General features: G+C 43.0%; 2 protein-coding genes across 2 annotated transcripts in view; both read left to right on the top strand.

Moving 5' to 3' along the window:
• Window positions 1–5,989, top strand: part of RGS14 (regulator of G protein signaling 14) — a 121,123-nt gene extending 115,134 nt beyond the window's left edge. The window contains 1 exon segment of the mRNA XM_030213438.1: window positions 5,802–5,989. Coding sequence (XP_030069298.1) covers window positions 5,802–5,989 — 188 coding nt within the window.
• Window positions 1–22,558, top strand: part of SLC34A1 (solute carrier family 34 member 1) — a 37,093-nt gene that overhangs the window by 332 nt on the left and 14,203 nt on the right. The window contains 7 exon segments of the mRNA XM_030211368.1: window positions 5,802–5,981; window positions 8,295–8,422; window positions 9,631–9,653; window positions 9,655–9,687; window positions 9,689–9,776; window positions 20,507–20,618; window positions 22,141–22,336. Of these exon segments, the coding sequence (XP_030067228.1) occupies window positions 8,305–8,422; window positions 9,631–9,653; window positions 9,655–9,687; window positions 9,689–9,776; window positions 20,507–20,618; window positions 22,141–22,336 (570 nt within the window). The 5' untranslated portion in view covers window positions 5,802–5,981; window positions 8,295–8,304.

Below are 22,558 nucleotides of genomic sequence, written 5' to 3'. Positions count from 1 at the left end.
CACAAGTATTTTGCAGCCTGCACATACCATCTGATCTGTGAACACGGTATCCGTGCTGTTTGTGCTTGAAGATTAGGTGCCTGTGCAGATAAAAAGTGCTTAAGTCAGCTTCCAAGGAGAGCAGAAAGTATACATTCACTTTCCCTCTGACCCTTTTCTGACTCTGAGTTACTCTTTTCACTCTTGAGGAAGTAAGCACATTGTGAAAGACTTGCTCCCACATAGTTACCAGTGGCACCATATGCACAGCCCCCAGTTACATGTGGCAGATTTTTCAAGATTCTGCAGCAAGGTTATCAAATTCTGCGCAATCATAGCTAATTTGCCTGGTGAACATCAGGGCCGTTTCTTTTAGCAAATTTAAGAATATGTACAGAGCTCAGGCCTGGGGCAAACAAAAAACTGGGAGGTGAAGACACAATAACTTCACTCACTCAGAACTCTCCTCAGCCAATATGTCAGTCCAAGCCAGAAGCTACAGTTCTGACCCAAATGGATTACTTAAACTTGGATGATGCAAGAAAGTGTGGTATAGTCAGGAGTAGTTCAAACGCTTAACAATCTTTATTTAATAGGTTGTTTTTGTTTTCAGTCCTGTATTCGTTCAGCCCCGGATTACCTGTCCTGTCTCCTTATTCCCTATATCCTGTCTCATTCCCTTTGCTCGATCACACCTGGCCCTCTTCAGCTTCTCTCTCCCTCTGTGGTTCACTTGGACATCACTCATGCCACTGTCATAAGCTATGCTGGTTCTAAACTTTGGAACTCCGTACCTGCTCACATCAGATCTGAATCCACTTATGCAAATTCAGATCAGCTGTAAAAACACCTCTTCAACCTTGTCTACTCTCATCAAATTTAACTTCTTTCCTCCCTTTTTTTTCTTAATATTCTCCTCAAACTTAAATTCTTTCCTCCCTTTTTTTCTTAATATTCTCCTCAAACTTAACTTTTTTTCCTCCCTATTTTTCTTAATATTCTCCTCAACTTAACTTGTTTCCCCTCATACTAATGGAGTCATTAGAGAGGTTCTGCTGAGCAATATTTAGAAGCAGAACTGAGGGCCTCTCTCTCTCTCTCTTTCTATAAATATATAAATAACAAGTATTGAAAAGGGAAAATTAGGTCAAAATATTGCACCTAAAATGCACTTTTTTATATAAATATATTAAATATAAATTATAAACGTAAAGTAACAAAGCTAAACGTTATTTTGAAACTGCAATGCACACCTTGCAGCTGGAATCAGGGCAACTACAGCAAATATAGCAGCAAAATCAGTATTGTATTTCTTCACCTCAATGTTTATTACCTCTCACTCCCTCACAGCTAAGGATCCTCTTCCAGACTCCCAGGATCAGATTATGTAAGCAGTGATTCCCACACCTGTCCCAGCCAGTCAGGTTTTCAGGATATCTATAATATATATTGATGATATTGATTTGCATATACTGCCTCCATGGTATGCAAATCTATCTCATGCATATTCATTGTGGATATCCTAAAAGCCTAACTGGCTGAGGTTCCCCCAGGACAAGTTTAGGATCCCCTGATGTAGAGTATAACACCATTGCCGATAAGAAGGCGCGTCCCCTGAATTCCAGTCTCCCAGGATCACCTTCTTTGCCACCAGATTAGCCTTCCTCACTGAGAGTTTAGCTAGTTTTCCCTTCATCAATATGTCTTTTGAAATATCTAGAATGCACCACCTCTTCCCAGACTTCCCCGGAAATTTTATCCCAAAAGAGTCTCCAAATAATAGCCAATGTTCCTCCAGAATTGTTGGGATCCAACAATTCTGGAGGAACATTGGCTGTTATTTGGAAACTCTTTTGGGATCCCTTCAGATCCCCATACCTGATGCGTCATTGTTTACACGTCTGACATTGATCTGTCTCAGCCTGACTAGACTTGAAAGGCCTCTACTGAGAAAAGTATGTTTGATGTAAAAGGTTGTATTGCGTTTCTCTATATACTATAGTTGTGATTACCTGTGGGACCCCTAGTGAATAGCTGCTGCATATTTATCTGGTCTTTGACTCTTTGGGAGTGGAGGAGTAGCCTAGTGGTTAGTGCAGCAGACTTTGATCCAGGGGAACTGGCTTCAATTCCCACTGCAGCTCCTTGTGACTCTGGGCAAGTCACTTAACCCTCCATTGTTCCAGGTACAAATAAGTACCTGTATATAATGTAAACCACTTTGAATGTAGTTGGAAAAACCACAGAAAGGTGGTATATTAAGTCCTATTCCCTTTTCCCTTTCCCAAGTTCTGGGTCCATCCATTTCCCAGCTATTCCCCACCTGGCCATAGTAATCTGAGTTCTCTAACTCCCAAAGCTCCTTGTGTAAATGGAAGACACATATTGGACTTGGCCTCTCTGTATGAAACAATTGGGTGTAGTTTGTTCATGAAAAGGTCCTGATGATGCAGTTGATCCAATGAAAGGATATGATGACGGAGCTGATCCCCACTAACTTTGCTTGATTAAAAGATAGAAAACAGAGAAAAGTCAAATGTATAATGTAGAAAGGTGAATAGTGGAGTGCTACAACGATCTGTACTGGGACAAGTGCTTTCTAACATATTTATAAATTATCTGGAGTGAGATGATCAAATTTGCAGATAACACAAAACTATTCAAAATTTTGAAATCACCTCTGGACTATGTGAAATTACAGGAGGAGTTTGGAAGGCTGGAAAACTTTGTATCCAAATGGTAAATGAAACTGAATGTGGACAAGTGCTAGTGATGCACATTGAGAAGAAGAACCCAAATTATAGCTATGAAATGCTAGGTTCCACATTAGGATTTGCCACCAAGGAAAATGATTTAGGGGTCATTGTGAGTAATATATTAAAATCTTCTGCTCGGTGTGCAGTGGTGGTGGCCAAAAAAGAAAACAATGTTAGGAATTCTTAGGAAAAGAATAGAGAATTAAGGAATATCTTAAAGTCTGCATAACACTCTATTGTGAGACTGCACCTTGAGTATTGTGTGCAATTGTGGTATCACATCTGCAAAAAGATACAGTGGAATTGGAAAAGGTAAAGAGAAGAGTGACCAACATGATTAATAGTTGGAAGGACTCATATGAGGAAAGACTAAAGAGGTTAGGGCTCTTCAACTTGGAGAAAAGATGGCTAAGGGGAGAATCAAGGTCTATAAAATCCTGAATGCTGTGGAACAGGTAAATGTGACCTGATTGTTTACTCTTTCAAAAAGTACAAAGACTAGGGTACATTGCATGAAGTTACATAGTGACACATTTAAAACAAATAGTCCTCATCATATGTACACACAACAAGCAAAAGTAAAGTTTACTATTTAAAAGTATGATTGTGTCCAGTTGTGCCAGTTGTGAATCTCTTCATAAAGGCAGTTAATAAATCCCAATAAATATATTTTACAAGATCACTCTGCGAAGGGTGTGGTGAGGCAATCATGAATGTTGAATTTAATATGAAAATCTCAGGGGTGCCCAGCTGAGGGGAGCAGAAGGGTGAAGTTCACTAAGGCCCCTTAAGCAGTTTTGTCAATAAGATGTGTTGGTTTGCCCCATTAGAACTGTGGAGCTATGTTTTCCTATGTGGACAGGCTGCCTGTTCCTTCCATGAGCAACATACAATTAGGAGAAGAAGGAAGACAAATTAGCAGAGTTACTCAGAGGGCACAGCCTGGCTGTTATTCAGACTCCAGTGGTATGTGGATCTTTTCAATTTGTTATTAATCTTATGTACCACCCAACATATATGTAACAGACCTCTCTGGTGAAGACTGAGGGTGACAACAAATCTGTAGTACCTTTTGCAAAACTGTGTAGTCTACTCCAAATCCTACCCCAAGCACATATACCAGGATAAAAGTCTTCTGATGGCTGGGTATGAAACCAGAATTAAGTCTCTGAGCAGGCACATCAGAATGACTAAGTGCCTTCTTCACTCCCAGGACTTTAACTCCCAGGACTATGTACTCTGGGTAATAGTTAAGAATAGTCGTGTGGTTCAGACCTATAGTCCATCTAGCCCAGTATCCTGCTTCCAACAGTGGACAATCCAGGTTACAAGTACCTGGCAGAATCCCAAATAGTAGCAAGATTCCATGCTACCAATTCCAGGGGCAAAGTTTCACCCATGTCGCTCTCAATAGCAGACTATGGACTTTTCCCCCAGGAACTTGTTCAAACCTTGTTTTAAACCCACATATGCTAACTGCTGTTATCGCATTCTCCAAAAATGAGTTCCAGAGCTTAACTATTCATTGAGTGAAAAAATTATTTCTTCCTATTCATTCTAAAAGTATTTCCATGTAACATCAATGAGTGTCCCCTAGTCTTTGTACGTTTTGAAAAAGTACAAACATTTTCATGTTTGCACATTCTTCACCACTCAGGATTTTGTGGTCCTCAATCATATGCTCCCCTCAGCCGTCTGTTTTCCAAGCTGAAAACCTCCAACTGCTTAAGCCTTTTCTCAAATGAGAGGAGTTTCATCCCCTTAATCATTTTGGTCGCTCTTCTTTGAACCTTTTCTAATTCAGCTATATCATTTTTGAGATAGGGTGACCAGAATTGCACAGTGCATATAATACTCAAGGTGAGGTGCACCATGGATGATAGAGAGGCATTATAATATTTTGTCTTATTTTTCATGCTTTCCTAATAATTCCTAGCATTGTTTGCTTTTTTTTAGCTGTTGCCTATACACTGGGCAGAATGTGAAGCGACTGTTCACGCTATCCAAAAATACTAGGACTAGAGGGCATGAGTTGAAGCTACAGTGTGGTAAATTTAAAACGAATCAGAAAATTTTTCTTCACCCAACGTGTAATTAGACTCTGGAATTCGTTGCGGAGAACGTGGTACGGGCGGTTAGCTTGACGGAGTTTAAAAAGGGGTTAGATAGATTCCTAAAGGACAAGTCCATAGACCGCTATTAAATGGACTTGGAAAAATTCCGCATTTTTAGGTATAACTTGTCTGGAATGTTTTTACGTTTGGGGAGCGTGCCAGGTGCCCTTGACCTGGATTGGCCACTGTCGGTGACAGGATGCTGGGCTAGATGGACCTTTGGTCTTTCCCAGTATGGCACTACTTATGTACTTATGTACTTATATTGTTCACGATGATACCTAGATCTTTTCTTGGGTGCTGATTAGTTGGTCTTTAGGGCATAGGATATATCAAGGTCTCCAATTCCTCTCTCACCTTTCTCTTCTCATTCAGTGCTCTGAATATTCCTTTCTCTCCTCTCTGTCATTATGGCTCTTTGTGGCTAGTTGCTTCACCTATAGGACTAGACAGGTCAGGATTTTCGCAAGGGACTTGGGTCCCACCTCCTACCTCATGTAGGTCTCCAGCGCTCACCAGTTCTACTACTTCCTAGCTTCAATCCTTTCCCCATCAGGACTGTAAGCTAGCAACAGTTTTACTCTCATCCTGTTTCTGAGGACCAGATTGAGAACCTCTAGAGTCCCTCCTTCTGCTTCTTAGCCCCTTGAGTAGGAAGCCTAGGACCAATTAGGCCCCAGAGTGGGAAATCCACCACTTCTATTTTTTTTTCTGGACCCTAGGAAACATCCTACCCACAGATTTTATACTTTCCTTCAAATGCTAAGGAACCACTACTATTGAGCCTACTTCCCCAGAATAGATCACCCCTCTAATTAGAGAAGGGACCCTCTTGGTCAATATGATGTTCCTTTATGCAACACTTTGAAATGTTATATAGGTGAGTCAAAAAATAAATAAATAATTTGTTAAATTGGATTGGTAAACTTTGGGAATCTCTATCTTTCTGTAGGTATGCATGACATAACTGCAGCCAAAGCCTTCCCCTTACCAGCAGTGAGAGCAGTGGCCCAGTTGCATCTTGGATCACTGAAGAAGATTTCAGATACAATGGAAAGATTTGAGTTGGAAGGTTTTCCCACAATGCCATGGCAGAACCCTAAACTTGTCCTGGAAGATCTGCAGAAACCAGGTGAATAAAACAGAAGGCCCGGGAAACTCTGCTGTGTGTAAAAATTGTCCTCATATTCAGAGCTTCCTCCCATACACATGAAGGTTTAATTATTTATTGGGATTTATAAACCACCTTTATGAAGAGATTCACCCAAGGCGGTGTACAGTAGGTACAGTTTAACATCAAACTTACAATTTTGTTAACAGCATAACAATAGTAAAATGAACAAGTATAAACACAAATACAATGAAAGATGAAAACTTGAAAACAGTAAATTGAAAGCTAATAATAAGACTACGGGATCAAAAATATACACATTTAACAGCACTGAAATTCAAATAACAGAGATATAATACAATGTTATCATAATAGTGATGAAATATCTAATAAGCACACAATTAGAACATTCAAATAACATTGCTATGATAACTAATGCATTTCTAAAATACCATATAGCTGAGGGGCCAAATGCAGATGCAGAACAGAGAGTGTTTGCTCTTTTAGACTTATGCTTTCTAGGTTGGCTACATGATCTCTTGTCTGCAGTGACTGTCTCACTCTGTCTGGACACATTTTACCTGCTGGTTTGGTCTCTTGTAAAGAAAAAGCCACAATCCTTACCTTGTCAACCAGCAGCCCATTACACAATGTGGACACTCATTCAGAGCTGCTGTTAGACATGCTGGGACCCCAGGGCAGACGTTGCAAGGGGACCCCAAAGTCTGTCAGCAGACTGTGCTGCCATCAGTTTTGGGCAGGCTTGAGGCCCCTTCTGACACAGAGACCCAGGGGCAGCACTGTGTGCACTTGATATGTAAGATACAGACCCTGCTTGACAGAGATTACAATCTAATTAGGACAAATAAGGGGATAAGGACAAAGTAGCAAGATTCCGGAATCCCAAAGAGTAGCAAGATTCCAGAATTCCCAAGACTACTACTACTTATAATTTCTATAGTGCTAGTAGATGTACGCAGCGTTTTACACTTGAACATGAAAAGAACAGTCCCTGCTCGACAGAGCTTACCATCTAATTAGGACAGGCCAAACAGGACAAATAAGGGATAAGGACAAAGAGTAGCAAGATTCCATGCAGAATCCCAAAGAGTAGCAACATTCTGTGCAGAATTCCAATGAGTAGCAAGATTCCAGAATCCCAAAGACTACTACTACTTATCATTTCTATAGTGCTAGTAGATGTACGCAGCGTTTTACACTTGAACATAAAAGACAGTCCCTGCTCGACAGAGATTACAATCTAATTAAGACACAAACAGGACAATAAGGGATAAGGAAATTACTAAGGTGGGAATGATAAAACATGCTTACTGAACAGTGAGTAAGGGTAGGAGTTAAAGCATAACCCAGATAATTAACATTCACCGTTATGTAACAGGCAATTGGTTCCCGTAAAAGGCAGCCTTTCCTCTCAATGTGTGCATCAATCTACTTTTTGCAATTGTCGGGTGGTGCCGTGTCTGAGTTTACTTGACCGATGTTTCAGTCATCTTGTGGCCTTCTTTAGGATAATGTTGTGTGGGGGTTGTCCATCCAGGTTGGTTCATTTCTGTCTAATCACATTTAAACTCTTGAAGGCGGCAAAAGTCATTAGTTTCTGTCTTATCAATTTAATCTCTTGAAAATTGGAAGCTGATTAGACATCAAACAATCTGGATCTGAACCAGTATATAAAACTATCATACAGACCCACCATACAGTATCACCCTTAAGGAATCCACAGCTAGATGATTGAAACATTGGTCAAACAAACTCAGATGTGACACCACCAGGACAACTGCAAGAACCATGATGCCTAAGAGGGTGTCCGTCTACTGGCAAATTCTACAATTGCAATGCTTACAGTTACACATACATGTGCATGGTAAGTGCCAAGATACGGGCGCTTATGCTTTTATCGGCACAACATGCTCTTCTATAAAGTAGCACATCAGGGAGGTAAGCACATGGGTGGGACTCCCACTTCCTTGCATGACTTAACACATACTGTAAGTTACACTCATGATGTAGCTCTTAGACGGCTAACTTTGTAGACACAAATTGTGAGTTAATGCTGGCATCTCCATGCTCCCTCCCATGTCTTAGTGGCGAACACCTTTTGCAATGTACACTTCTACTTACATCTATCTCTATTGGTGATTAAAGATGTGTATCTGTGAACCCACTGAGACTGGACTACACACACAATTTAAGGAGTTAGCAACACCTTCTCTTACTCCCTCTTACCTATATTTCAACAGTTAGTGCTGAAATTTGCTCTAGATGCGGCAGTGGGATTTTAAACTGCTGTACCTGTTGCTCACTCTTTCACAGAGACCGGAAGATGGGAGAAGATCTGGCCTTGTGTGGCTCTTTTTTGAAGATCCCTCTACTCTTTGGATTTCTTTATCTTTTTATCTGTTCCTTGGATGTCCTAAGTTCTGCATTTCAGCTGGCAGGAGGTAACGCGTTTTTCTATAACGCAGAATTAAACTGTTTTTATTGCCTTCTTTGGATAACGTCTAGTCATTTTATGTAATGAGACCCTATGCTAAAAAAAAAACCTGACTTAACAGTAGACCACATTGATAACTCCCCCCCCCCCCCCCCATGCACAAAATGTGGTAAGAGCTTTAAAGCTGCTGGGAAACCTCCTTCCCCCCCCCCCCCCCAGCGGTAAGAGTCTTTAAAGCTGCTGGGAAACCTCCTCCCCCCCCAGCGGTAAGAGGCTTTAAAGCTGCTGACTGCCGCAGGCTGAATCTAACCCAGATATTGAATTGCGGAGCACCAGCATTGAATATCCAGCTGAGCCAACATGCGCCCGTGTATTTTATAAATTACACATGACTGTGTTCATGAAATATAAGCACACAATTTCCATGTGCTTCTGCCCTGTATAAAACAGGTTTATAGGTGGAAAATGCTTTATAAGATTATCCCCATAGTGGATGACATATGCAATATTTGAATGTGTTGGCAGCAGTGTTCGCTCTAAGCTGGCACACACACACGGGTCAGAAAGGAGCAGCACACCTAGCGAGTACACACACAACACTTTGCTGGCTTTATATATTTTAAACAGAGGCTATACCACAGATATTGAGTTAAGGCTGAAGGACTCAAGTCTAAAAAAAATGTACGCTAAATGCTATTCTATAAATGGCGCTCAAAGTTGAGCACTTGTTTATAGAACTGAGCTTAGTGCCGGGATCTGCGCCCAATTTTGGCCCTGAGGATTTACACCAATTGAACCCTGGTGTAAATTAGGTGTGGATCCCCCACATTCTGTAACACTGCGCGCAAATTCTAAAAACATCCCTGACCTGCCTATGCCCCTCCCATGGCCACCACCCTTCTTTTTGGATCCTCATGAAAATTTATGTACACATCGTTTACAGTAGCGACTATAAAGATGCATGCTAATTCCAGTTATTGCCAATTAGCATATATAATTGATAGCACCTAATTATCAATGTTAATTGGCTTGTTACGCAATTAAATTGTCTGAACAATTTGGGCTCTGTATATGGAATTAGGGGGAGAATGTTTTTCATGCACACATGGACCAGCAAAATTTAGAGAGACATTTGGAGTCCTGAAGTTTATCTTCCTCTTCCAGAGAAAAGGGAGTCTACATTTCTATCTGACATTTTCTCCCTTTTGCTTGCAGGGAAGGTGGCTGGGGACATTTTCCCAGGACAATGCCATCCTGTCCAATCCTGTGGCGTGGCCTGGTGGTGGGAATCCTAGTCACTGTGCTTGTACAGAGCTCCAGCACCTCAACCTCCATCATTGTCAGCATGGTCTCTCATCCGGGCGTGAGTGTCTCAGGAGTCTGGACACTAGATTGGTTAAACTAAGAGATGGTGTTAGAGGTGTGTTATAGGCTAGGTAGGGAGAGTGTTATAGGCTGGGTGGACGAACAGGTTACAAGGGAGATGCTTAGGAGAGTTACGAGATGAGGAGAGGAGATATGAAGTGCTGCCTCTGACTGGCTGTTATAGAATATGCAGAACATTCACAGACTCTGAATCTGTGCTTGACAGGGAGTTGCAGGAATGAGGGAGGTGAGTGGGAAATATGTAGTTGGTTGGGGTTTCCAGGAACCAAGAGAGAGGGACCTGCTTTTGACATAGAACGCAGAATTAGGTATGAAAGGTAACAGTGCTGGAGCCACTTGGTATAGCACAGTCCAAAGTTAACTTAATAATTGGAGGGAGGACACTAAGGAAAAGTACTGCACTAGCATTTCAATTTTAAAAATTAGACTGCGATAAACAAGGAAAATAGGGAAAAACTAAAGGAGCAGCTGCAAAGGGGAAGATTTAAACCAGAAATAGACTTTGTTTAAAAATGACATCTTGGAAGCCCAGACCAGTTGTACACCATGCATTAAAAAAGATGGAAGGAAGAGCCAAAAGACTAGTGGCTTAGTAAAAGATGAGGCAAGAGTCTGCTATAGCCACAAGATCATTTTAGCCACCAAGATCAATTTTTTTAAATGGAGTAGAGATCCAAATGAAGAAAATAGAAGTCGGCATAAGCATTGGCAGATTAGATGGCAAAGCGAAGATCTAAAACCAAACTGAGGACTGACATCAAATTGGGGGGGGGGGGGGGGTTCTGTTAAAAGGAGGTTTTATAAAAAAAATTCAACACCATTAGAATATCATGTGTAACAACTATAATCAAGAACCTGGGTTAGTGCAATACAATGAGGCAGCATTCTAAAGCAAAGGAATCCTCCAACTGCATAACTTTTTAAAGTTTTGTAAAGCTCTCAATAGAGAATCCATAAAACCAAAAGAAAGGGAGGAAAAAAGAAAGAAAGAAAATAACTCATAAGAGGAAAGGAAAGGATGATCTTTTCCAGCAAAGTAAGAGCACAAATCTCTAGGTTTAGGTTGTTACAAGGTAGTTTACAGAAAACTTACATTCCAAAGTGACCCCCAGATTTTCTTCCATTTCCCCATGGTGTTATGCCTCCAAGGCTGTTAATTTTTCCGTAAGGTATACGTGCAAGCTTAGCTCGCCATTTGTGTAAGGAAGAAGTTCCCATTGTTCTTCCAAGCAGCAGCCAGTCATTTTGCCACATGTAAGCTAACCAATGATGTTTGTGAAATAGTGAGACCAGGAATGTTTTTATTTCATAAAAAGTCTCCTGGATTCCAAGGAATCTGCAGCCCAGTCATCCAATTTATCTGGAATTGAATACTCTTCCAAAAGACTTTGGCTTTTGGACAAGTCCACCAGATATGTCAAGGGTACCCTTTACTCCACAGGGTCTCCAAGCCTGTGGAACTCAAACTGTTTTCATTCAGATTCTCTGCTAATTGTCTCAGTTAGTTTAGCCAGTAGGCCTAAAACTGGAAGGTTGGTTGAAGTCTAAGCCTGCTTTTTTTTTGGAATAGGAGTTAATACCTACTAGTGTTTCTGGGTAATGTCTAGATTTTAGTAATATGAAGTGAGCCACTCATCCTATATAATAAAACTCACCCTCAACGTTCTGAGGACACGGACGTCATTGTCAGGTCCTCTGGGCACTTCCTTCCGGTTCGAAGCCTCGTGGTGGTGAAGCAACCGAAAACACTGTGTTGGGGCCCTGCCCTCGCGTCAAATGTGATGACGTCGAGGGCGGAGCAATGTCAGCAGATTGAAGGTGGCGTGCCGAGGTCCGCAACAATGGCGGACCAACGCCGACGGGGTGAGTAGGGAGGGGGGGGAGGTCCGGAAGGAAACCGTGCTAGCGCCCGTTTCATTGCCGCAAGAAAACGGGCATGTTTTACTAGTAAATAATATAAGCATTGCCATACTAGGTCAGACTGAAGGTCCATCAAGTCCAGTATCCTGTTTCCACGGTGGCCATTCAGGTCACAAGTGTACCATAAAACAATAAACAGATTTTATGCTGCTTATCCCAGGAATAAGCAGTGGAGTTCCCAAGTCCACCTTAATAATTGTTTAGGACTTTTCTTGGAACTTGTCCAAATCTTTTTTAGACCAGTTATTTCTGAACGAGGAGCATCCTGCAAGTATGAGGGACAATTGTGATGACTGGGTTACACTAATCAATGAAAAATCTTGCCAAAGTTTATCAGGTGGTATCTCTAAACAAACATCGTCCCATTGCTTCACATGATCAATTAAAACCTCAGTGTTAGGAAGAAGTGACTATTGTCAGCCGCTCCTCTCGGCCGCTTAATTGTCTCTCTCTCTTATCCGTGCTGTCTGCTTCCGACTCCACACTCGTCAGTGCAGTTCGCTCTCACTGCCACACAGTTCCGCTAGCAAGGTGGTGCAACACAGTTCAGCTTGCCAGTCTTTTAAACAAAGTTCAGCTAGTCAGACTTTAAACACAGTTCTGCTAGCCAGGCTTCAAACACAGTTCGGCTAGCCTGGCCTTCCAACAAAATTCAGCTAGTCAGGCTTTAAACACAGTTCTGCTAGCCAGGCTTCAAACACAGTTTGGCTAGCCAGGCCTTCCCACACCGCCCTCTTCAGCAAGGCCTCCAAAACAGTTCAATTTAGCTAGGCTTTAAACACAGCCCAGCTTAGCCAGGCTTTCTCCCCAAAGTTCAGCTAGCCCAGCTTTCAAACACCGCCCTCTTCAGCAAGGCCTCAAAACAGTTTAGCTTAGCTAGGCTTTTTACACAGCACAGCTTAGCCAGGCTTTTAAAGATCCACCACCCTCATTTGTCAACACTTTACCTCTTGACAACCACCCGCCGGATCTCTCCTGACTATCATTCCTTTCTTGATACTTTTGGACTCCTCTAGAAATCACTCTTCTTCTTCAGCCACTTCCTCTCCCACCTCCATTTCCACTTCCACACCTTCCCCCCCCTACCTGCTCCAACTCCTCCCATTCCATCCCCTCATTCTCCACCCCCTCCCTCAGGTGTTCCACCCTCTCCTCAGCTGATTCCATCTCCCAATCAGCCCCCTCTCTTTTCCTCTCCTGCGGCTCAGGTACTCGTTTGTCCTCATCCCTCTTATTCTTCCAGGCAGTCTGAAATCTGTGTTCTCTACGCTCCTGCCTCCTCCCCTCCCGCAGTGCATTCTGGGATCTGTAGTTTTTCCACTCTGGCTTTTTTCTCTCCCCCCCTGCATTCTGGACTCTGTGGCTTCTCTGATTCTCACACTATCTAATTCTCTCAATTTTATCTAAGAAATATGAAATTAAAATCTTCAACTGATGGATAGTGGAAGCTATTAACAGAGGTCAGATGTGATGACAATATGCCAAACCGTTAACTAAACCAAAGATCTTTTTTTCTGATAAACTTTAATATGTCCAATCTGATTAGAAAAATATAATTTTTTAGCATTAATCAGGGATGCCTTGTACAGTTTTACAGAATTTTTACATAAACACTTTTTATCTAGTTCACCTGATCATTTCCACACGTTTTAATTTTTGACAAGCTGTTTTAAATAAGTGTATTTCTGTATTAAACCATGGAACGTGATATTTTTAAATTACACTTCCCACGATAAGCAGAGCCATTTGATCCATAAGAGAAGTTACCCCAGTCCAGTCACCTAAAATAATATTGGGATCAGATTCATTTGCATTAAGTTATGAAGAGAACTGAGTCCAAAACTTCTCCTTGTCAATCTTTCTTCTCTTAAATTTCTTTAAACATTTGTCAGTGGAATGTTGTGTCCAAAATAGAGACAAGTGTAAATTCCAATGTGTAGTGATATAACTGTAAAACTGAATTCCAAGTTCCATCGGATAAACGTGGTCTTGAACAATTACTAGCAAAACCTCAATATCTGATAGATCTAATTTTTCAAAGTAGAAAGCAGCAAGATTTAACAACTGAGGAAATCTGTTTGTCAAAAAACAACTCTACCACAATCACACCTTGTACTTGTGCACACTATGTATTTGTTCAGACCGGAACCGGCGAACGCTGCTACGGTCCTATGTAAGCCACATTGATCCTAGAAATAGGTGGGAAAATGTGGGATACAAATGTAACAAATAAATAAATAAACTCAAGCGTCCCAGAAAGGGTAGACAATTTGAGATAGGAGATATCGAGGCGTATTTTCAAAGCGCTTAGACTTACAAAGTTACATAGAGGGGCATTTTCGATATGACGTCTAAGTCCGACTTTGAACATTTTGCTGAAAACGTCCAAAAATCAAGTAGTGAAAATGACCATTTTCAAACCAGAAAAATGTTTTTTTTTTCTTTGAAAATGACCATTTCCTACATGTTGTTGTGCTTAGAATGTCTATCTTTTTGGACCATTTAAAAAAAGAACGTTCAAGTGAAAAACGCATAAAATCAAAACATTGGGACGTAGGAGGAGTCAGCTTTTAGACTGGCCACACAGGCATCCCAGCAGAGCAGTGGAGCACCCTAGGGGGCACTGCAGTGTACTTCACATAAAACCTGGGTACATATCTCATCATTACCCCCTTCCATTGTATGGTGAGTCCTTCCAAACCCATGAAAAACCCTACTGTACCTAACCATACACCACTATAATAGCCCTTATGGCTGATAGTGTCACCTATATGTGGGTATAGTAGGTTTTTCTTGGGGGGATTGGGGGGGGCTGACACTTTCCACTACAAGTGTAATAGTTAGAGTAGATTTGGGGCTTGGATCACCTTCTCTGTGGTGCACTGCACTGACCACTAGGTTATTCCAGCAGCCCGTTTGCTGCACTATTAGGACTGGTCTTAACATCTGAAGCTGTCATAGAGGCTGATATTTACTGTCTGATTTATATCTTTATAGAGTGGGAGGGGGTTAGTGACCACTGAAGGAGTAAGGGGGTGTCATTCCTTTATTCCTGCAGTGGTCATCTGGTCATTTAGGGCACTTTTTTGTGGCTTTTTGTTAATAAAAGAGGTAAAACAACCAACTTATAGCCCTGGATGTTTTTCTTTTGTTCCATTATGGCAGAAAAAATGTCCAAGTGTTAGGAACACCCAGATTCTGCCCTTAACATGCCACTGACACATACCCTTGTGATTTGAATTCACTTCTCATGGGTTTCATAGAAATACATCTAAAAATACCAGTTTGGACGTTTTTGTGGGGAAAAATGTCCAAATGCAGACTTATGCCACTTTTGGATGCTTTTCTCTTTTGAAATTGAGCCCCATAGAGGGGCATAATCAAACGGTGGCGGCCATCTATTTGGCCGGTGCCACAAACAGCGGTCCCGAACCGTATTATCGAAAAAGATGGCCGGCCATCTTTTGTTTCGATAATACGGTTGGGGCCGGCCAAATGTCAGAGATGACCGGGTTTGAGATGGCTGGCATCGGTTTTCGCCCATAATGGAAACCGATGCCGGCCATCTCAAACCCGGCCAAATCCAAGGCATTTGGTCATGGGAGGGGCCAGCATTTGTAGTGTACTGGTCCCCCTGACATGCCAGGACACCAACCGGGCACCCTAGGGGGCACTGCTCTCAGATGCATACCTCCCTTACCTTGTGTGCTGAGCCCCCCAAATCCCCCCCAAGACCCACTCCCCACAACTGTACACCACTACCATAGCCCTTAGGGATGAAGGGGGGCACCTACATGTGGATACAGTGGGTTTTGGGGGGGTTTGGAGGGCTCCTATTTACTACCACAAGTGTAACAGGTAGGGGGGGATGGGCCTGGGTCCACCTGCCTGAAGTGCACTGCACCCACTAAAAACTGCTCCAGGGACCCACATACTGCTGTCTTGGAGCTGGGTATGACATTTTGAGGCTGGCATAGAGGCTGTCAAAGAAATGTTTTTTATTTTTTTGGGGGGTGTAGGGAGGAGGTTGGTGACCACTAGGGGAGTAAGGGGAGGTGATCCCCCATTACCTCTGGTGGTCATCTGGTCAGTTCAGGCACCTTTTTGAGGCTTGGTCGTGAACAAAAAGGGACCAAGTAAAGTCGGCCAAATGCTCGTCAGGGCCGGCTTTCTTTTTTCCATTATCGGGCGAAGCCGGCCATCTCTTAAGCATGCCCCGTCCCGCCTTCTGTACCCTGCCGACACGCCCCCTTGAAGTTTGGCCAGCTCTGCGATGGACTGCAGTTGAGGCCGGCCAAAATCATCTTTCGATTATGCCGATTTCGCCGGACTTGAGATGGCCGGCCATCTCCCGATTTGTGTCGGAAGATGGCCGGCCTTCTCTTTCAAAAATAAGCAGGTTAGTAACCTTTGGAACTTTGTAAGTCTAAGTGCTTTGAAAATGAGCCCCACAGTGTAAGACTAAATAGTCACTTTTCTTAACAGAGAAGTAAATAGTGGAGAGCCGCAGGGATCTGTACTGGGAGTGATATTTTTTTTAACATTTCATAAATGATCTGGAAATGAGAACATAGGGAAGAATAATCCAAATTATAGCTATATGATACTAGGATCCACATTAGGAAAAAGATCTAGGTGTCATCATGGACAATGCATTTAAATCTTCTGCTCAGTGTGAGGTGGCAGTCAAATAACAAACAGAATATTGGGAATTATTAGGAAAGGATGGAAGAATAAAATACAGAATATCATAATGCCTTTGTATTGACCCATAGTGAGACCACACATTCAGCATTGTGTGTAGTTGTGGTCTGTGCATTTCAAAAAAAAAAAAAATAGCAGAATTAGAAAAGGTTCAAAAAGGGTGACCAAAATTAATAAAGAGGATGCTTGACTCTTCTATGAGGAAAGGCTTGTTAGGGCTTTTCAGCTTGGAAAAGAAGTAGCTGAGGAGAGATATGATAGAGATCTATAAAATCCAGAATGAAGTGAAACAGGTAAACACAATCAATTGCTTACTGTTTCAAAAGTACAAAGACCAAGGGACATGCCATGAAGTTGCACTGTAGCACATTTAAAACAAATAGGAAGAAATATGTATATTTTTAATGTATAGTTAAGCTCTGGAACTCATTGCCAGTGGATGTGGTAAAAGCAGTTAATGTAGCTGGATTTTATTTATTTACTAGTAAAAAAGGCCCATTTCGGTAGGCAATGAAACGGGCGCTAGCAAGGTAATCCCCCACCCTCCCTCGCTGTCTCGCTCTGTCCCCTCCGAGACCCACGCCTCCCTCCCTTCCTTCCTTCCGAGTTCCAGACCCCCCTCCCTCCCTTCTAGTTCAAGGCCCCCTCATGCCCCTCCCACCGAGTTACACTCCCCCCTCCCTCCGATTTCAACACCCCCCTCCGCGTTACTGACCCCTGGACCCCCCTGCTGCGACCCTCTCGACCCCCCCTTTCCGCCGAAAACCCTCCCCTGCTGACGTCGCGTGCCTGTGCTAACGGGGGGACCCCAACCCCCAACAGTCAAAGTCCTCTTCTCGTCCAAGCTGGCGTTGCTTGCTGAATGGTCTGATCAAGTTTCTGTGTGTGCGTCTGATGTCAGACGCACGCACAGAAACTTGATCAGGTCATTCAGCAAGCAACGCTGCGGCAGCTGAGAAGAGGACTTTGGCTGTTGTGGGTTGGGGTCCCCTGTCAGCACAGGTACGCGACGGAGTTGGCTCGCGCTGCTATGTTGTGATTGGGCACTGTCGCTGCTGACGCACCTGGAAGTGGGAGACGTCATCATTTCAGGATATGGATACAGAACCACGAATGCCTCAAGGTTTATGTCCACGCAGTCAGCTTCAGAACGTTGGAGGTGCGTTTTATTATATAGGATTAGGATTTATTTACTGCCTTTTTGAAGGAATTCACTCACGGCGGTGTACAGCAAGAATAAGTCAAACATAAGTAATAGAAAATTACAACAGTAAAAATATTAAAACAACAATACAAAGTATGGCATAGTGTATTTTATAAATTACACACTACTCTGTTGCTAACACAATAAAACATTTTAATAGACAGCATAGGGTGTAAGCAAAAATGGAACATATAGATAGAGTAACAGGAGTAAGAAAATAAGGGACAAGTTAAAGAGAGTTGCAAATGAGGTCAGAAAGGTGCTTGAACATTATCTTGGCTAGGGTAGGAGTGGATAAACATGTCCTGTTACAGTATGTGCAGCCAGTGTAATTTACTTCTTCCATTAAAGGCCTGGATGAAGAGCCAAGCTTTCACCTGCTTCCTGAAGTAGAGATAGTCTTGTGTTAATTGAAGTTGCATTCCAGATCATGGGGGCTACTCCGGAGAAGGCTTGCTTGCGGGTATCACATCGCATGATGTCCTTTGGAGAGGGTGTGGTTAGGGAAACTCCTTGGGAGGACCTTGGTGACCTTGAAGGTGTGTAGAGGGAGATCCTGTTCTAGGTTTGGACAAGTTCCTGGAGGAAAAGTCCTTAAACTGTTCCTAACGAGATAGACTTAGGGAAAGCCACTGCCTATTCCTGTGGATAAGCAGCATGGAATCTCTGTAATTTTGGGGATCCTGCCAGATCCTTGTCATCTAGATTGGCCACTATTGGAAACAGAATACTGGGCTTGATGAATCTTTGGTTTGATCCAGTGTGGCAGTTCTTATGTTTTTATGATGGAGAATGGAGGGTGGCAAGTTCCTGCTTTCTTATGGGTTAAATGGGAAGGTTGTGCTTGATGGGGTTTGCAGGGATGAAGAAGAGAGGGTGGGATTCTGAGTTTGGCTGGGATTTTTAGGGGTATGGAATACAATGGGAAGCAGGTACTTGGCTGGGGGGTTGCAAGGATGCAGAAGAGAGGATCAAATTTGATTTTGGCTGGGATTTATAGGGATTTGTAATAGAATGGGAAGGGTGTGCTTGCTTAGATTATTATTATTTTTCTTTTTAATTTAGCTCATGCATTTTTTAGCAGTAGGTCAGTTACATTCAAGTATTGTAAGTATTTTTCTGTCCCCAGAGGGTTTCAAGGCTAAGTTTATACCTGAGGTAATGGAGGGTTAAGTGACTTGCCCAAGATCACAAGGAGCAGCAGTGGGATGGTTAAAGGAAAGAGGATACAGGGATGGAGATAGGAGAAATACAATCCGCCTTATTTTCGAAAGAGAAAGACGCCCATATTTCGACCCAAATCGGGAGATGGGCGTCTTTCTCCCGTGGGCGGCCAAATCGGTATAATCGAAAGCCGATTTTGGGCGTCTTCGACTGCACTCCGTCGTGGAAATGGCCAAAGTTGACAGGGGCGTGTCGGAGGTGTGGTGAAGGCGGGACTGGGGCATGGTTATTGGTCGAACAGAAATGGGCGGCTTTCGCCGATAATGGAAAAAAATAGCCATTTTTAGTGAGAATTTAGGTCACTATTTTGGACCCTTTTTTTTCATGAACGTCCCAAAAAAGTGCCCTAAATGACCAGATGACCACTGGAGGGAATCGGGGATGACCAGCCCTGACTCCCCCAGTGGTCACTAACCCCCTCCCACCAAAAAAAATGAACTTTAACAACTTTTTTCCCAGCCTGTATGCCAGCCTCAAATGTCATACCCAGCTCCACCACAGCAGTATGCAGGTCCCTGGAGCAGTTGTTAGTGGGTGCAGTGGACTTCAGCCAGGCAGACCCAGGCCCATCCCCCCTACCTGTTACACTTGTGCTGGTTAATGCTGAGCCCTCCAAAAACCCCCAAACCCACTGTACCCACATGTAGGTGCCCCCTTCACCCCTTAGGGCTATGGTAATGGTGTAGACTTGTGGGCAGTGGGTTTTGGGGGATTTGGGGGGCTCAGCACACAAGGGAAGGGTGCTATGCACCTGGGAGCTCTTTTACTGCTTTTTGTTATTTTGTATAAGTGCCCCCTAGGGTGCCCAGTTGGTGTCCTGGCAAGTGAGGGGGACCAGTGCACTACGAATCCTGGTCCCTCCCACGACCCAATGCCTTGGATTTGTTCGTTTTTGAGATGGGCGCCTTCGGTTTCCATTATCGCTGAAAACCGATAGCGGCCAGCTGAAAAACAGCCAACTCCTAGGCATTTGCCCCGCACAACCTGTATTATTGGAAAAAAAGATGGGCGCCCATCTTTTTTCGAAAATACGGGTTGTCCTATTCACGGAAATAGGCGCCCACAGATATAGGCGCCCATGGAGATGGGTGTTCGCGTTCGATTATGTCCCTCAATGTGTATTATAGGTTTCATGATTCTAGGATAGCAAGGTTTTGTGTGTCTGGGAGTTACTGGCACAGAAGATGGTCTTTGAATGGAAATGATCAAAATGGTGGATAGAGGTTGGGAAGGTGAGATTCTTTGTAGAACATGAGAGCAAACACCTTTAAAATTCATAAAATTATGTTTTACAGATTTTAAGTTCTCCTTTTACTTACAGCATCCTTGCTGGTATATAGATGGAGTTTGTCTACCTGGGCCTGGAGTGGTCCTATACCCTCATTGCTGCTCACTGTCTTCTTTCTCTCTCTGAGTCTCATCCCCAGGCTCGAATGGGGCTGAATCTGGATCTTGCAATCCTAGAGACTGAGCGATGAAACTGGCCCAACCACTTTTATTATGTTGATAAATGGAAAATATAAATTAAATCAATAACTCAGAGAGACAGACAGTTATTAAGTTAGAGACAGATGGCGAAAAGTTTGGCATTAATATTTCTGAAGAGAGGAGAATGACAGGCGTTGTTTTCAGAATTCCCATTTGCTCCTTCAGTTCTAGAAGTGCGATCCGCTGTCCCCATCGTCATGGGCTCCAACATTGGCACCTCAGTAACAAACACCATAGTAGCCCTCATGCAGGCTGGAGACAGGAATGAATTTCAGCGGTAAGTTGCACTTTGTACCTGACAAGACAAGTGACACTGACTGTGCACTTCAAGGCAGGCAGCTATGCAGTTCTGTGCATTTGAGGACATACAAAACTGAAAAGCAGCACTGTATACCTGACCACAGAGAGAGCAGGGTTACTGGGTACCCCAGGACAGACAAAGGCTTTAGCTGACTGTATCTCAGTGACTTTTGACTGGTTGATTATGTAAAGCTGAAAATATTTTTATTTATTATATTCATTGATGACATCTTTAGTGCCTGGCACTGTCTGTACTGTGTACAATATGTGCTGGGTGGATGTAGAATCAAATCCCGGATCTGGCCACTGCTGTTGTCAGTTTGAAATTGAGTCAGATGTTCAGCAACATTGGAGTGAGGACAGAAAGAGGAAAGGTGGATATTTTTGTGAGGGCTCAGTGACAAGATGTAATTTGTGGAGTCATCAGTAAAAGAAAAGGATAAAAGCCCTTTGCCCCACTATGAAATTGCTCAGTACCCTAATGGTTTCTAATTCACAGTAGCCAAGATTGTCAACCTGAAAGTGGAAATGGAGAAAACAAGGGGTGAACCACTGTCGTGCATGGTGCATCCTGCCCTGTGCTGTACCATTAGTCTCCATGGTGTCTGTGTGTATATATTATTCTTGTGCTTAATGTATCCCTCCTGTCTTATGCTAATATCAAAGGCATACAAATAAAGAAATATCACAGACTTGCTTTGCCAGTCACATGTACTGCGTTCCTCATATATCAGAAACCAAGGCCATGTCTTGACCTAATGATAATGTACTACTACTAATCATTTCTGTGGCACTACTAGACATAATCGGCACTGTACACATTATATGCAGGTACATTTTCTGTTCCTAGAGCAGAGGTTCTTATTAAGCAAGGCCTTGGGTCACACCTAGCCAGTCAATGAATATGTATGAGATAGATCTGCATTCAATGGAGGTAGGCCATGCAAATGTATTTCATGCATATTCATTATGGATATCCAGAAAACTTAGCTGACTAGGTGTGTCCCAAGGATTGGGTTAAGGACCTTGCCCTAGAGGGCTCACAATCTGTTTTTGTACCTGGGACAATGGGGGGTTAAGTGACCTGCCCAAGGTCACAAGGAGCTGAAGTGGGAATCAAACCCAGGTCATTAGGATCAAAGCCCACTGCACTAACCACTAGGCTACTCCTCCACCAAGGTTTTGTTCTTGAAACCATCTACAGTGTTATGGTTGGACTTTTAGGGTATCCGAGGACAGCAGTTTTTTTCCTCATCAAATGGTCCAAAACATACCAAAAGGATTTTAGGTTACTGCTGCTGCTTGGGATGGAGGGCATTTAAGAGGCAGTTCTCTGGGCTTTCCTGTGGGGTGATTGTCAGTGGGTTTGTTTCCTTTACAATTCCACTGTAAAGTGCACACAATTTAGTGAAAGAACAACATGTAAAGACTCGGGGCAAGAGGTGGCATTCACTGCTGCACTGTGTAATAAAGACTCTAATATTCTGCTTTCTTTCTAGGGCTTTTGCTGGAGCAACAGTGCATGACTGCTTTAACTGGCTTTCTGTGCTTGTACTGCTGCCCCTGGAGGTAGCCACTGGCTACTTACACCATATCACCAAGATAGTGGTGACCAGCTTTAACATTCAGAGTGGCAAGGATGCTCCAGAACTGCTGAAAGTCATCACAGAGCCCTTCACCAAACTGGTCATTCAGGTGGGTTTCCCTGAGGATGTTTTAGTGAGATGTGGAAGAGAAAGGAAGCCGACCTCAGAGAACAGGAGGGAAGGAGATGCAGACAGTGCAGTGTGATGGGAGAGAAATGGGACTTCAAAGGTGGCAAGAGGAATCATTGAGATGTGGAGTGAGAAAACTTATGGAGGAAGACAGAGAAGTTGATTGTAGTAGGCTTGACCTCACGCATACCTAACTGCTTGC

This window comes from Microcaecilia unicolor, chromosome 8, assembly GCF_901765095.1.
Source record: "Microcaecilia unicolor chromosome 8, aMicUni1.1, whole genome shotgun sequence".
Classification (NCBI taxonomy): Eukaryota; Metazoa; Chordata; class Amphibia; order Gymnophiona; family Siphonopidae; genus Microcaecilia; species Microcaecilia unicolor.
The sequence above is the reverse complement of the archived record's forward strand: the minus strand, read 5'-3'. Positions and strand labels throughout refer to the sequence as shown.